The sequence below is a fragment of the Anabrus simplex genome, chromosome 4 (genome assembly GCF_040414725.1).
Source record: "Anabrus simplex isolate iqAnaSimp1 chromosome 4, ASM4041472v1, whole genome shotgun sequence".
In the NCBI taxonomy this organism is placed as follows: Eukaryota; Metazoa; Arthropoda; class Insecta; order Orthoptera; family Tettigoniidae; genus Anabrus; species Anabrus simplex.
This window is the reverse complement of record NC_090268.1, coordinates 93,725,214-93,740,720: the sequence shown is the minus strand read 5'-3', so window position 1 is coordinate 93,740,720 and position 15,507 is coordinate 93,725,214. Positions and strand designations below refer to the sequence as shown.

The following is a 15,507-nucleotide window of genomic DNA, read 5'->3' as shown; positions in this document are numbered from 1 at the left end:
GATGTGGGCAGTGTTAGATTCGGTCAACTTCAGTATATAATGGGCTAATGGGCATGCTGTCACAGTGTTAATAACAGGAAAATTGATTATTTTGTTTGTGTATTTATTTTTGTTGCTGTTATCGGATTTTTTTCATTAGTCCTTTAGTGAAGTTTGTTAGGTATTGGGAATTTGATGATTGGTTTACTGCTTTTAAAATCCGCTCTATGCATCCTACTGTCCTAGTTAAAGTGCATGTAAAATTACCATTGCTCTTTTCCTTATCAAATATTAATTTGTTTGATAACCAAAGGTAAACATTTTCGTTCTACAAAATTCTCACAATCATTGTTAGGTTACTTGGCCCGGGACGAAAGCCATGTACATTTTTTGTGTTGTGGTCTGACTATCGTAATTGGTCTTGGTCCAGTCAACCCGTTAAGAGTTTTGGTATCAAAAATGGCGTCAATATATAAAATATTCTACCCGCATATCATATTTTTTTGCTAGTGGCTTTACGTCGCACCGACTCAGATAGGTCTTATGGCGACGATGGGATAGGAAAGGCCTAGGAGTTGGAAGAAATAGGCCGTGGCCTGAATTAAGGTACAGCCCCAGCATTTGCCTGGTGTGAAAATGGGAAACCACGGAAAACCATCTTCAGGGCTGCCGAAAGTGGGATTCAAACCCACTATCTCCCGGATGCAAACTCACAGCCGCGCGCCCCTAACCACACGGCCAAATCGCCCGATGCATATCATATATTATGACCAGTTTTATGAAATCTTTGACCTCTACGACCCGTCTGACTCATTTATGGGATTGAGGTTAATTTTCCAGAGAATAAATTGCCAGATTGTTTCATAGAGCAAAATGCAGCGAAGTGCCACCGAAGAGTTTATTTTTGTACCTCTGTATGTGAATTGACCTTATTCCTTGCTATTATAAGTTCCATACTTTTCGTGTGTCCAGCCCATTCCTTAAGAGTTTTGGCATCATAAATGGCGTCAAAACATAAAGTCTTTATCCGTATATCACATGCTAAGACCAATTTTATTTAATTAATTCTTTGACGACCCGTCCGAGTGCCTCACGAACTACTTCTTTTCCTACCGCTTTTTCCCCACACCTGTACGGTCGCGGGTGCGAACCGCGTCGCACATGTGGATTTTGCCCTGTTTTACGGCCGGATGCCCTTCCTTAGGCCAACCCTATATGGAGGGATGTAATCACTATTGCGTGTTTCTGTGGTGGTAGGTAGTGCGGTACGTTGTCTGAATATGATGAGGAAAGTGTTGAGAGGAACACATACACCCAGTCCCCGAGCCGGAAGGTTTAATCAGAAGCAATTAAATCCCCCGACCCGGCCGGCAATCGAACCCGGGACCCTCTGAACCGAAGGCCAGTACGCTGACCATTCAGATAACAAGTCGGACGAGTGCCTCATGAAACTTGGTGAAAATTTTGGTACTGATCAGTGGAGGCGTGTAGAACTGTATAACAAACTAACTAACTAAATAAATAAATAAATAAATAAATAAATAAATAAATAAATAAATAAATAAATAAATAACTTTTGATTGTATAGATAGCCTCTAGATTACCTCTCGATTTACAAACAAAGCTATATTCATACAACTAAAAAAATCCTATAGCCTTGATAGACATTGGCCTATCAAGCGACCGCTGCTTCTTGACGCAGTTGCTCTTGATTTTCTATACCGGGACCGATAACTCCTAAATTGTTTTCACATAGGCTGAGTGAACTTTGAAGCAGCCCTCAGATCCAGATAAAAATCCGTAACGTAGCCGGGAATCGAAACCTGGCCTCTGGGTAAAAGGTAAGCTCTCTACCACACTAAATTTTATAATATTTAATCTAATATTGTGGTAAAGATACGCGATATATTTTAGCTGTAAATGCCTGTACAACCTGCATGTTTGTAAAAAAAGAAGTATCTTCCTTTTTTTATGTCTTAAAGAAAGCTTCCAAGGCTTGAGATTAAATTTTAATCAAGAAATACGCACTACGTCCGGCTCTTTGGCTTAATGGTCAGCGTACTGGTCTACAGTTCAGACATCCCCGGGTTCGATTCCCGTCCTGGATGGTGATTTTAATAGTATTTGATTAATTCCTCTAGCTCGGGGGCTACGTGTATGTGTTCGTCTTAATACACAACGTTATTTACACACAACACATCACACTACACACCATCACAGAAACACGCAAAGGTGAATATATCCCTCTACAAAGGATTGGCGTCAGGAAGAGCATCCGGCTGGACTAAATCCTCACATAATGCCGACCCAGGTAGTTTGGAAAAGGCAAGGGAGAAGAAGAAGAAATATGCATCGAAATTCGAAAGAATGTGAAACTGAAAAAGAAATTCATACCCTCAACTCTGGGGCATTCTCAGCCACCGAGCTCGATAGCTGCAGTCGCTTAAGTGCGGCCAGTATCCAGTAATCGGGAGATAGTGGGTTCGAGCCCCACTGTCGGCAGCCCTGAAGATGGTTTTCCGTGGTTTTCCATTTTCACACCAGGCAAATGCCGGGGCTGTACCTTAATTAAGGCCACGGCCGCATCCTTCTCATTCCTAGGCCTTTCTTGTCTCATCGTCGCCATAAGACCTATCTGTGTCGGTGCGACGTAAAGCAAATAGCATTCTCAGCCATTTCTTGAACCACCACAATAACTTCACTGATACATAATACGCAACCATATCAGGTTTCTAGCTATGTTAAACATCAGCATTATATAATAGGCCAGTGGCCAGGTCGTGAATATGCCGGGGGGTGGGGGTTACCTGACGAAAGGTCATGAAGATTTGGATTTTGGATATGTTGTTTATACCTAAGCCCTTATTAAAAATCCAAGTCTTCTAATTCCATGTATTGTGGTCTTATTTGTAACATTTTTATTCACATATCTAATATATCGCTACAAATGTTCATTCATTTTACCTTTAAATTGAACCAATAAACCGTTTAAACGCCGGACATGTTTGGAAACATTTTGTGCTTTAAAGCTCTGTATTTCGGTAACAATGAGATTTAGAAAAACTTGTTATGGGAGTAAATTGTAGCAAATGAATGATAAGAGTGGACGCACTAGTAAACCGAAAAACGTGACGCGACACGTGCACCAAATTAGTAAACCTGTATCTTTAGTTAGGGCCTAGGTACAAACAACGTATCCAAAATCCAAAACTACGTGACCTTTTATCGGGTAAAATGTACTTGTTCACTGGGCTATAACTAACTTCTGATGCACTGATTCTCTGTCACGTATGATATATAATTGTTATTATCAGATCTTAAAGTTTAAATTATTAGAATGTCCCTCGTAATAATCATTCTGTTAGGTATTCTATACCACAGAACATTATTGAATATTTTTAGATATGTCAGATCTTTATATTGTATATGGAACAAATTTTATTGAACAAAACATGTAATAATATGATGCGAATTTAATTTGGCTTCCTTCTTTTGTACATCACGAAGTGCATCTTTAGAACTGAGCCAGCGTTGAGGTTGCCACTTGATGGTTCATGGAAATTGAGTAGTCCACACTTCACGTCATATATCACAGGTTTAAATACCATTCCTATGCCACAATAATTTTCTGTTTTGTCAGTTTGTCAATTTCTTTATATCCTCTATACTCTTACAATCGCATGTGTCCTTTTCTTTCAGAATTTTCCTCGTATTGAGCGAGTCTGTTACGCGTTTCGAGAGATCGTGGGTTCAAGCCCTACCGTTGGCAGCTCTACAAACGTCTTTCCGTAGTTTCTCATTTCCACACCAGGACAATGCTGTAGCTGTGTCTTTATGAAGTCCACGATCGCTACCTTCTCTTTCCCAGCTTTGCATCGCCAACAAACGTTTGTGTTTTTCTGAGAGTTAAACCAAAAGCAAAAGGAAACTTTCCTCATTGGTTAATTTGTGTGTGCTCAATACATCTACTTGGTTGTCAATGGCATACGTCTTACAAATGAGGAATTTAATTTAAATCGAATTATACCTATCACCTAAATACTTTATAGATTTAACCACACAAATCTCTTTAAATCTCTTGAAATACCGGGCGAGTTGGCCGTGCGCGTAGAGGCGCGTGGCTGTGAGCTTGCATCCGGAAGATAGTAGGTTCGAATCCCACTATCGGCAGCCCTTAAAATGGTTTTCCGTGGTTTCCCATTTTCACACCAGGCAAATGCTGGGGCTGTACCTTAATTAAGGCCACGGCCGCTTCCTTCAACTCCTAGGCCTTTCCTATCCCATCGTCGCCATCAGACCTATCTGTGTCGGTGCGACGTAAAGCACATAGAAAAAAAAATATCTTGAAATAACGTATCGCTCCTTCAGTTTACAATCCATCATTAGTTTCGCCATACTTCGTAGCATAATTTTACTGGTCTCATCATTTAAAAAAATCAATATTTTCTAAATGTTTCAGAATTTAGCATTATTTCCAGCTTCAGGTGATGAAGCCTCCTGCTTTGAACTGTGAGCCAGTTTTTACTAAGTTCCATCTTTGTCCATCACAATACAGTATTACTGTCACCACCGTTTCACTGCCTGGCTTCTTTACTTGTCCCGTCATTTTTATTTATTTTGCAAGGCTCTTAGCAGATTATAAGATCCATTTGCTTTCAGTGTTGACTTTACAGGAATTTAGGTAGATTCATTGCAGCGCCAAAAGTATTCGCAATGGTTTGGCCTTCTTGTAGTACAGTGTAATTCAAAACCAAGGCTGCTGTTACGTTCATACTCATTTGATACATTTCTTTCCTTTTTAATGAATTCCCTTTCTTGGAAACTGAACACACTGTTGTCAGATATGTGTTTTGTTCCTTCTCTCTCTCTCTCTCTCTCTCTCTCTCTCTCTTCACATTTTCTATTTCAGGCGAGTTTGTTAAGTGGTCTCTCTATAATATACACATAGCCTGTGAAGACTAAATACAATAAGACATAACCCATCTTATCTTTAATATTAATACTGTTATTGGTTTTCCATCCCATCACTTACTCTTACGATTTCTAGAGACGCCCAGGTGTCGGGATTTAGTCCCGCAGGAGTTCTTTTAAGAGCCAGTAAATCTACCAACACGAGGCTGACGTATTTGAACACCTCCAAATACCACCGGAGTGAGCCAGGATCGAACTTGCCACGTTGGGGTCAGAAGGCCAGCGCCTCAACCGTCTGAGCCACTTAGCCCGGCTTTTCTTTAATATTTACATGAGCATTAGAATTTTTCCAATTAAGTTACTTCGTAAAACAATACAACAAAGTATGAAGATTTCTTCTTTGAAATATTGAAAAGAATAGAACTTTCAGAACCGCAGAAACAGATATTTGTACAATTTATACTGTAGATCTTGTTTGTTATATATACATTGTGATTTATATGCAAAACGGAAATCTAATTATTGTAGTTTTTAATAACACCAATATTTGGATCCTTCAGACTAGAATCTTTAATTATCATTTTAAGATGTTTGAGCCCCTCTGATGTATTCCTGACAAAAAAGTGATTGGCTGGGATTTTTCCACAGTCCCCGAGTAGAAGCTTGACCGAAACGAAGGAGCACATTATCATATATATTATTGACTAGCAAATGTACCCGTGCTTCGCTACGGTATTCTACATTGTATTCGAATATCGAAGTAAATACTGTGCATGCAGTAAATAAGATTGTTTTAAAATTGCATGTCTCTTAGCGTTATCCGAGAAAGAGCATGGGAAGGTCCCCATACGTTGTTTCCAATGTAAAGTGTTTGTTACGGATTTGTGATATAACGACAGGCTCACTTGCCTACTGCCATTCACAATCGAGTTGGGAAGTTTACATTATAATTGCAGGCCCCATTGCCTACTGCGCGGACACAATCGATTTGGGGAGTTTTCGTTAAAATGGTAGCCCCATTTCCTACTTCCAGACAGATTACAGTTGAGGAGTTTTTATTATAATGGCCGGCACTTACCCTACTATCAGTCGAAATTGAGTTGTGCAGTTATCATTATAATGTCAGGCCCATTTTCCTACTGCCAGCTAGCTTACTGCCAGTCACACCAAGTTGGTGAGTTTGCATCAAAATAGCAGGCCACTATGCCTAATGCCAGTCACATTTTAGATGAGGACATTTGTTTATAATTGCGGGCACTCTTGCCTACTGCCAAACACAATCGGGTAGAGGAGTTTTAAACAAAACTGCATGCTCCCTTGCCTTCTGCCATTCAAATCGAGAAGTGAACTAATCATTACAATGGTAGGCCTTCCTTACTAATGACAGTTACACAGGAGTTGGAGAAGGACCTCATTCCTACTGCCAGTCAAAGTCGGCAGACACACCCTTCCTCGATCGCTACAAATCGACATCAGTGAATATGTATAGATCGACATAAGAAAGTATATGCGTGTTTACAATATTCCAGACCTTCATTTACAAATTAACTGCTGCTAAACGTACGTCATATCGCCAAAGGATTATACAATAAGACGCCGGATTTAGTGGCCTAAATGGCTGGTCCTATGATATCTCACCTATTCTTGGGTCAGATTGAGTTAGAAACGTTGAACATGGTAAAGTGTTTGTAAGATTATCTCACATTGCATTACTTTTCGGATAATTATGTGACAGCTACATACATAGCACTTGGCTCACATATGGCTACTGGGTGGGCCAATTTTCGTGAAGAGTTTGATGATTCTGTATTTCATATAAGTAATTGAAAGTATGAATTATGTATGTGAAAAGTCCAAATTTACTTAACATCGATTAATAGAGAAAAATCAAACGTAAAAGGGATACAGATACGGCAAAAAGTCATAAGACCAAGCTTGTAGATCACTCCAAATTGAACGGAGGTTGTGCAATTCGTTATGTGATAGGACTTTCCGAAGGTCTGCACCATCATTAAAATTGCCTCCATATTTCGATATCCTTCGGGAATAAAAAGTGAAAAATTTAAAGATCTTGGAAGTTTTCCGTCCGTTGCAGGCTAAAACGTATAATTTTTGTCAAATTTCAATTTTTTTTCTTCTGGCAGATTATGCCGCAATCTGGATTTTGGGCGAGGAGGGTAAAAATTAGGACTTTCAGGAAACTAAACCAAAAATTATGCAGATGGTCATTATTACCCCTTAAACGGAAAGCTGTACGAAAATTTCGCCAAAATAGCCAATGTAGAGACACACAGTCGTTACGATTTAATTTATATAGATAAGGAATCTGCTCCATGTACAACACCTTTTGGGCTATGTCCGCTGGACTTAACCTGCAAAACTGACCATTCGTGATATCTCCCTTACTAATCCTCCTGACGAAAAAATGCACATTTAAAAAGTTTTAGAGGTGGAATTCCATCACGTTTGGTCGATTTCCAGTCAGCTTGGTCTTGTTCTGTGTATACTGTGGAAGAGTAAAATCACCATTTCGTTTCCCTATAAACCGCCAGTCCATTCTGGAACATGAAATTTTATTGACCTTTAAAACCTACCTTTGGACAGGCGGATGCTAAATATAAATTTTGGTTCGAATATCTTCAGTAGTCTTCAAGTTGTAAGGAATACGCTTTACACGCACCCGCTCGTGAGTTAACTCCGATGGGACTTGTACCGCAAAACGGTCCGTTAATGATATCTCTCTTATCAATCCTCGTATCGAAATTATGCACATGAGAAAAAAAGTTAAGAAATTAATTTCCATCAAGGTAGTAGATTTCCACTAAGTTTGGTTGTGTATATTTTGTGGGAGTGCAAAATCACTGTTTCGGTTTCGTATAAACCCCCAGTCAATTCAGGGATTTAGAAACAATATTTGCCCTAAAACCTAACAAGGACAGGTGGATTCTAAATATGAAGCTTGGTGGAAATACATCCAGTAGTTTCTAGCCCTCGCGTACATACGGCGTAATTAGGGAAGAAAATAATACAGTTAAGAAAGTTGAAATTAATATAAAAATTGGATTATAACTGAGGACAGCCGGATAACGACAAATATGTAAATGCCAAGTGAATGTATTGGAAAATCAAATGCCCCTCAATAAATTATGCTGGTGTGAGTTATGTATATGATAAAGCGGTAACAGAGGAGAAAATTAGATGCAGTGATTCTTAGGGAAACAAATAAGAAGATGACTAATGATGTTATTACTTAATCTATTCTAGGGCGGTTATAACCTCCAATGATATTCCGCCAATATCCCGCAGATAGGCCGATTGACGCCTCTCTTGTCTTCTACTCAAGGAACAACCACGAATTTAAAACCATGATGAGGAAAATGGCAGTACGTTACTTCCCTGCTGGCAAGCAGTCAGAGACGTTGCCACGGTAACCTGTAGGTTCGTTGTCGGTCTGTCGGTCACTCAATGCAGAGCATGATACCAGCAGAAAATTGTAAATTTCTCCGTCATGTGAAGAGTAAGGTAAATTATGAACATAACGAAAGTTGTTTATAATGAAGAGACGTTTCACGTACGGTCCACGGAGTTTACAGAAAATCAATAGTATAAGAGAAAAAGGAGTAAAACCATTCTGGTTTTCCTATAAACCCCCCGTCTATTCAAAGATTTTAAAATGATATGCATATCGAAACCTTCCCCGGGATGAATATACTCTAAATGTGAAGTTTGGTTGAGATCTATCCAGCCGTTTCGACGTGATGGTGGAACGGACAAACAGACAAACAAACAGACACGAAAAGTAAAAACCACCGATTCGGTCTTGAGTTGACCTAAAACGGATAAATATCAGAAAAATTGGCAAAACAAAAGAAATTACAAACAGCGAACCCCCTACAACTTTATTTATATAGACTAGATAATACGCGGAAATGTATCGGCACGTTGCCTGTAATAGGCTGATCTTATATGCTTTCAGAACGATTGAGCTTAAATGAAAACATTCGCTTCAAAGTACCCTAAACAGTGCCTGTCACTTTCCTGACATAATACAACTAAAAGAGCCATGGCGATACAGCCCTAATGGGCCTTGGCCTACCAAGTGACCGATGCTCAGACCGAAGGTCTGCAGTTCACGAGGTCAATGCGAAAAATCCTGTCGGCCGTTATTCTTGGTTTTCTAGACCGAGGTCACCATCTCACCGTCAGATAGTCCCTGAATTATTGTATTCACACACGCTGAGTGGACCCCGAACCAAACTTCTGGTCCAAGTAAAAAAATCCCTAGCCTGGTCGGGAATCGAACCCGGGACCTTCTGATGTTGCTGCTGCTGCTGCTGCTGCTGATGATGATGATGATGATGATGATTATGATAATAATAATAATTCTTGTTGTTTAAATGGACCTAACACCTAGTTCATCGGCCCCTAATGGTCCAAAATCCTCCACTGACCAGAATTCAAAACGTGAGGACGAAAAATGAATGGATGGGTATGAATTTAAAACAATCAGTGGATCTGACCCGCAATGCCTCACATTCACATAAACTGATGTAAAACAATAGTATTACTGACCAAAGGACTGTTTCTATAGCACAATACTGAATCGATGATACTTGTAGTTTAAAGGGGTCCAAAATCCAAGTCATCGGCCCCTCATAATGATATTTATCGCTAGGAAAGTAGAACCATGGTATTTGTCATGTTGCGGTACTGATCAAAAGTAGCGTGGACTCGCGGTATTCCATACAGTATGGTACTACTCACAGGTAATTAAATTCTCACATGGAATTCAGACCTACGGTGTTTCGCAAATTGCGGCGCCATTTACAGGCAAAGCAAACCTGCGATGTTCATCACATACGCGTACTAACCACAGGGACTCGCACTATCCCGTGGTGTTCCTCATATAGTGGGTACTAATCGTAGGCAAGCTAGAACCATAGGGTCACTCCTAAAGTAGTACTAATCACAGGTACTGTAAAAGCCGGCAACGCACTCTGTTGCTACTAATCACAAACCTATTTCGTACCTAACATAGTGGTACTACGCAAATAAAAGCGACCCATGATATTCCCCGCGTGGTGGTACTAATCACAAATAGTTTCATGGTTCTAATACAATCAACCCTAGGTCGCCCCATTGAGTCGCCTCTTACGACAGGCAGGGGATACCGTGGGTGGATTCTTCGTCCGCGTCCCCCACTCACAGAGGGTTGCGTGTTTGGTCCGCGAGAGGTATTTTATCTCCCTCAAGTCCGCCGGCAAGCCGGTTAGGACCCCACTTTTCGCCACCTGGAACGCGCCACGTGGGAGTATCACCTTTCCCCCTGCTACGCCAGCGTAGTAGGTTCATGGACCTTCGGATAAGAGACAGGCTCGCACCCCTAGACTGATGGGCCAGGAACATAATTGAACTTCGCAATATCATTCACAAAGTGCTTATTGGGTCATTGCATATTAAAGAGCGGTATCCGCGCACTGTGGCAGGTCCGCTTATTGTATATTAAAGATTAAGACAAATAAAAAATACTGTCAAATTTTCCTATGGGAAAATCAAATTTCAGAAATATGTCTCTCTGTCATGGCCATCCGTCAAGGGTTGGTTATCTCAGATTATCGTCAGCCATAAGACATAGCCTGATCGGTTGCTAGGTAACATCGTCTGGCCATCGATCACAAATTTTCGGATGCCCCACCTCTAATGCCTGTTGCTCACGGTAAAATTTTCTGTCAAATTCATTTTACATTAATTTAATTTTATAAAATTTCTGTTGCTCACGGTCAAATTCAAGTTTTATAAAACCTTTGATAAAACTTTTCACAAAATAGGACATGTTCTATTCCGTAAAATTTATTTTACGAAACGAACCAATCAGCGAAGCTGACATCACGATGATGCTGGCGCTACGTCGTGAGAAGATTGCGAAGCTCGATTGTAAACAAACACTTCTTTCTGAAATTGCAGAATCCGGATGGACTAAGGAAGCTGTTACACCTGTTGCTCACGGTAAAATTTTCTGTCAAATTTATTGTATAATAATTTAATGTTATAAAATTTATGTTGCTCACGGTCAAATTAACGTTTTATAAAACCTTTGATAAAACTTTTCACAAAATACGACACGTTCTATTCGGTAAAATTAATTTTACGAAACGAACCAATCAGCGAAGCTGACATCACGATGATGCTGGCGCTACGTCGTGAGAAGATTGCGAAGCTGATTGTAAACAAACACTTCTTTCTAAAATGGCAGAATCCGGGTGGACTAAGGAAGCTGTTAGTGTTTTACTGACGAATACCAGAAATATCCTTGTTTGTACGAAGTTAAAACGCCACTTTACCACACCAGAAATGCAAGAAGAGAGGCAAAAAACACAATCGCCGAATTCCTATATGAATACTGGTCTTCTAACCAACTAATTTTCGACCAAGGACAGCAATCCTCTACCTTCTTCTCTTCTTTTGATCCAATCCCGAGTCCAGAATTTCCTGGCATTTCTTTTCTTCCTTTTTACCACTGTACAACATATAATTGCAGCTAAAGCAGCAAGTTTTGCTTTGTTTGTTGGAGCCACACTCTCAAACACATTGTAAGTTCAACAGAAGTAAGTTCATAGATGGAGATCCTGATGTTTCCACGGATTTTATAAATAAATTTTACCGTGAGCAACACAACTTGTTTTCACCAAATTTTTATAAAATTAATTGTACAACAAATTTTACGAAACATTTTACCGTGAGCAATAGGCATTTAAGACATATTATGTGTCAATGTTTTTGACATGTTTGTTGCAAAACCTTAGCAATATAAAGTTTGGTGGAGTTTTGTTTGTTTTTTAGGAAGTGTACTTTCATTTTTTCTTCTGCATTGTTTTTCAGTATCCTCTAATCTTACAAAATAAGATTGTAAATTGCAGTGTTTACTTTTATGTCTTCATAGTCTTGCTGCTAAGGAGTGTATATTGTCTTAAAATAATTTTTCTGTTAAATGGGCTCTGATTTGCGGAATTTTTGTTCTCTTGTTTCCAGAGTTCGTGCACTATCGACGTTACGTACTTCCCGTTCGATCAGCAGACGTGTATTATGAAGTTTGGTTCGTGGACTTTCAATGGAGACCAAGTGTCCTTAGCACTCTACAATAACAAAAACTTTGTGGATCTGTCAGATTACTGGAAGTCGGGAACGTGGGACATCATCGAGGTGCCGGCCTACCTCAACATCTACGACGACACCCCGCCCACCGAAACGGATATCACCTTCTACATCATCATCCGACGCAAGACGCTCTTCTACACTGTCAACTTAATTCTTCCCACCGTACTCATCTCGTTTCTGTGCGTGCTTGTGTTCTATTTGCCAGCCGAAGCGGGCGAAAAGGTGACACTGGGAATCAGCATTCTGCTGTCACTCGTCGTGTTCCTCTTGCTCGTGTCCAAAATCCTTCCCCCAACGTCACTTGTGTTACCACTAATCGCAAAATATTTACTCTTCACATTCATCATGAACACGGTCAGTATTCTGGTGACTGTTATCATTATTAATTGGAATTTTCGAGGTCCACGTACGCATCGTATGCCGCCGTGGATCCGCGCAGTCTTCCTGCACTACCTGCCCATCATGCTACTAATGCGGCGACCCAAGAAGACGCGACTCAGATGGATGATGGAAATGCCGGGTATGAGTGCACCGCCTCACCCTTCCTACGGCTCACCGGCGGAGCTGCCAAAACACATCCCTTCCACAGCGCCAAATAGAAGTAAAATGGAGATTATGGAGCTAACGGACCTCCATCATCCCAATTGCAAAATCAACCGCAAGTCCAGTTCCGAGTTAGGTGGTGTTGGTGGTGGGGGAGGTGGGGGAGGGGGAGGGGGTGGAGGTGGGGGTGGAGGAAGACGGGAAAGCGAAAGCTCAGACTCTTTACTTCTCACCCCAGAAGCCTCAAAAGCAACAGAAGCAGTGGAGTTCATAGCTGAGCACCTTAGAAATGAAGATCAGTACATTCAGGTAAGTTTTCTTAATTCCGTTAATGTAATCCTTAAATTTAAAGCCTATTTCTCCTACTTTTTTTAACCTCTTTACTTAAGACGTAAATGAAAATTGAATTGCTTGCATATATCATGTTGTTCGTCCTCAGTATGTTAAAGGTTCATCATCATCTGTTTACCCTCCAGGTTCGGTTTTTCCCTCGGACTTAGCGAGGGATCCCACCTCTACCGCCTCAAGGGCAGTGTCCTGGAGCTTCAGACTCTTGGTCGGGGGATACAACTGGGGAGAATGACCAGTACCTCGCCCAGGCGGCCTCACCTGCTATGCTGAACAGGGGCCTTGTGGAGGGATGGGAAGATTGGATGGGACAGGCAAGGAAGAGGGAAGGAAGCGGCCGTGGCCTTAAGTTAGGTACCATCCCGGCATTCGCCTGGAGGAGAAGTGGGAAACCACGGAAAACCACTTCCAGGATGGCTGAGGTGGGAATCGAGCCCACCTCTACTCAGTTGACCTCCCGAGGCTTGAGTGGACCCCGTTCCAGCCCTCGTACCACTTTTCAAATTTCGTGGCAGAGCCGGGAATCGAACCCGGGCCTCCGGGGGTGGCAGCTAATCACGCTAACCACTACACCACAGAGGCGGACATGTTAAAGGTTAATAGAGTAAACCTTCGTGCTCTGCTGCAGTTGATGGTTTATGATAAGAAATTAATGGACAGAGAAATATTAAGAATGATCACATTTCTGCAATCTCCAGTATCGCCCTCCATCCAATGTACGGAACTACAGTAAGTATAGATCATACAGGTGCGACTGCTGTGCAAATTATCGACTATCTCAAAAAAGATAGCACAGCCATCCTAACATCAATGTGCCTATAATGAGCCAATAATATGTTGTTTCAAAAATGAATTCGATCGTTCGATTTGGTTCAGCTTACAGTAAGTGTACTTTAGTAACAAGACAAAATAACCTGAAATCACAGTCTCACAAAACCACTGGAAGGAATTAAGATACAGCAGTTAACGTAAGAGAAAAATCCTAATTCGGAGGATAATCAGTTTCCTTTGTTCGTAGTATTGCATGCCATTCAAACTGGGAGAGGCTCCAACCTCTTTTGAATTACCGGTATACCGAGCTCGATAGCTGCAGTCGCTTAAGTGCGGCCAGTATCCAGTATTCGGGAGATAGTGGGTTCGAACCCCACTGTCGGCAGCACTGAAGATGGTTTTCCGTGGTTTCCCATTTTTACACCAGGCAAATGCCGGCGCTGTACCTTCATTAAGTCCATGGATGATTCCTTCCCACTCCTAGCCCTTTCCTATCCCATCGTCGCCATAAGACCTATCTGTGTCGGTGCGACGTAAAGCAAATTTTAAATTAAAAAATCCACGAAACTTTTAACGTTGATTTACATATTTATCACAATGGTATGTAACTAGAAAAAATGTGGGATGTTGATGGCAGAACATCTCCAAGGTTGCCGTACACTAAGCACGATAATGTGTGAAACTACGTGCAACCCCGGTAGCACTGGTTCTTCTTCGCATCAACGTGGCGTGCATCAAAGATTATTGAGAAAATCTTATTTTTCATATTTTATTTTTCCTTCGAAGTTAGTCTGTGAAAAGTTTCTTGGATAAATTTACCTTCCAATTTTACTATTTCAGTAGTAAATTACTGGAGTTAAACATTAGAAATTTAGTGTCTATTACCTCTTGAATAAACAAAAATAATCAGCCTATTATTACCATTATTATTACACTCATCAAGAAAAGTTAAGCATATATCAGATTCTGCTGTGTTGGCGTGAGAACGATATCATACTATTTAATGTGAAAGTTAGAATGGTAAACATAACGAAAATTTACAAAACACCTCTTCAGTTAGAAAAAACCAAACCAAACCCCATGGCACTACAGCCCTTGAAGGGCCTTGGCCTACCAAGCGACCGCTGCTCACCCCCGAAAGCCTGCAGAACATCACAAATTAAAGACAGTTCTCGATGCAGTCACACGAATCAATAACGTGTTGGTGCTCTACGAGCCGTGAGGCACTTTTGAATACGATGGGGCATGCTCATTACCAAATCATAGAGCATTTCTTGAGGTAAACTGTCCCTCTCCTTGATGGCAGCACATTTTATGACCTGAATCGGTAATTGTGGATGTTTGGCTGAACGGTCAGCGTACTGGCCTTCGATTCAGAGGGTCCCAGGTTCGATTCCTGGCCGGGTCGGGGATTTTAAACTTAATTGGTTAATTCCTACGGCACGAAGGTTGGGTGTATGGGTTGTCATCATCATCATTTCATCCTCGTCACGACGCGCAGGTCGCCTACGGGAGTCAAATAAAAAGACCTGCACCTGGCGAGCCGAACCCGTCCTGGGATATCCCGGCACTGAAAGCCATACGACATTTCATTTTTTCAATGGTGGATGTAAAAGTTGTGAATTTCTCTTTTAAGAAAGGTCCACGCACACTCTATGGAGTTCATATCCGGGGAATACGCCGGCCAATCCATTCTGTAGATCCCACGTCTATCCAGGTATTCATTAACAGCTTCTGCACAATGTGGATGAGGGTTATCGTCCTATAGAGTAAACCTATCTCGTACAATCTCTGAAAAAC

The 15,507-nt window shown here is 41.0% G+C and overlaps 1 protein-coding gene across 1 annotated transcript in view; it reads left to right on the top strand.

Moving 5' to 3' along the window:
- The window catches only part of nAChRbeta1 (nicotinic acetylcholine receptor beta1), a 933,151-nt gene that overhangs the window by 858,030 nt on the left and 59,614 nt on the right, over window positions 1-15,507 (top strand). Inside the window, exon 6 of the mRNA XM_067146256.2 lies at window positions 11,920-12,897. Coding sequence (XP_067002357.1) covers window positions 11,920-12,897 — 978 coding nt within the window. The remainder of the gene's footprint in view (window positions 1-11,919; window positions 12,898-15,507) is intronic.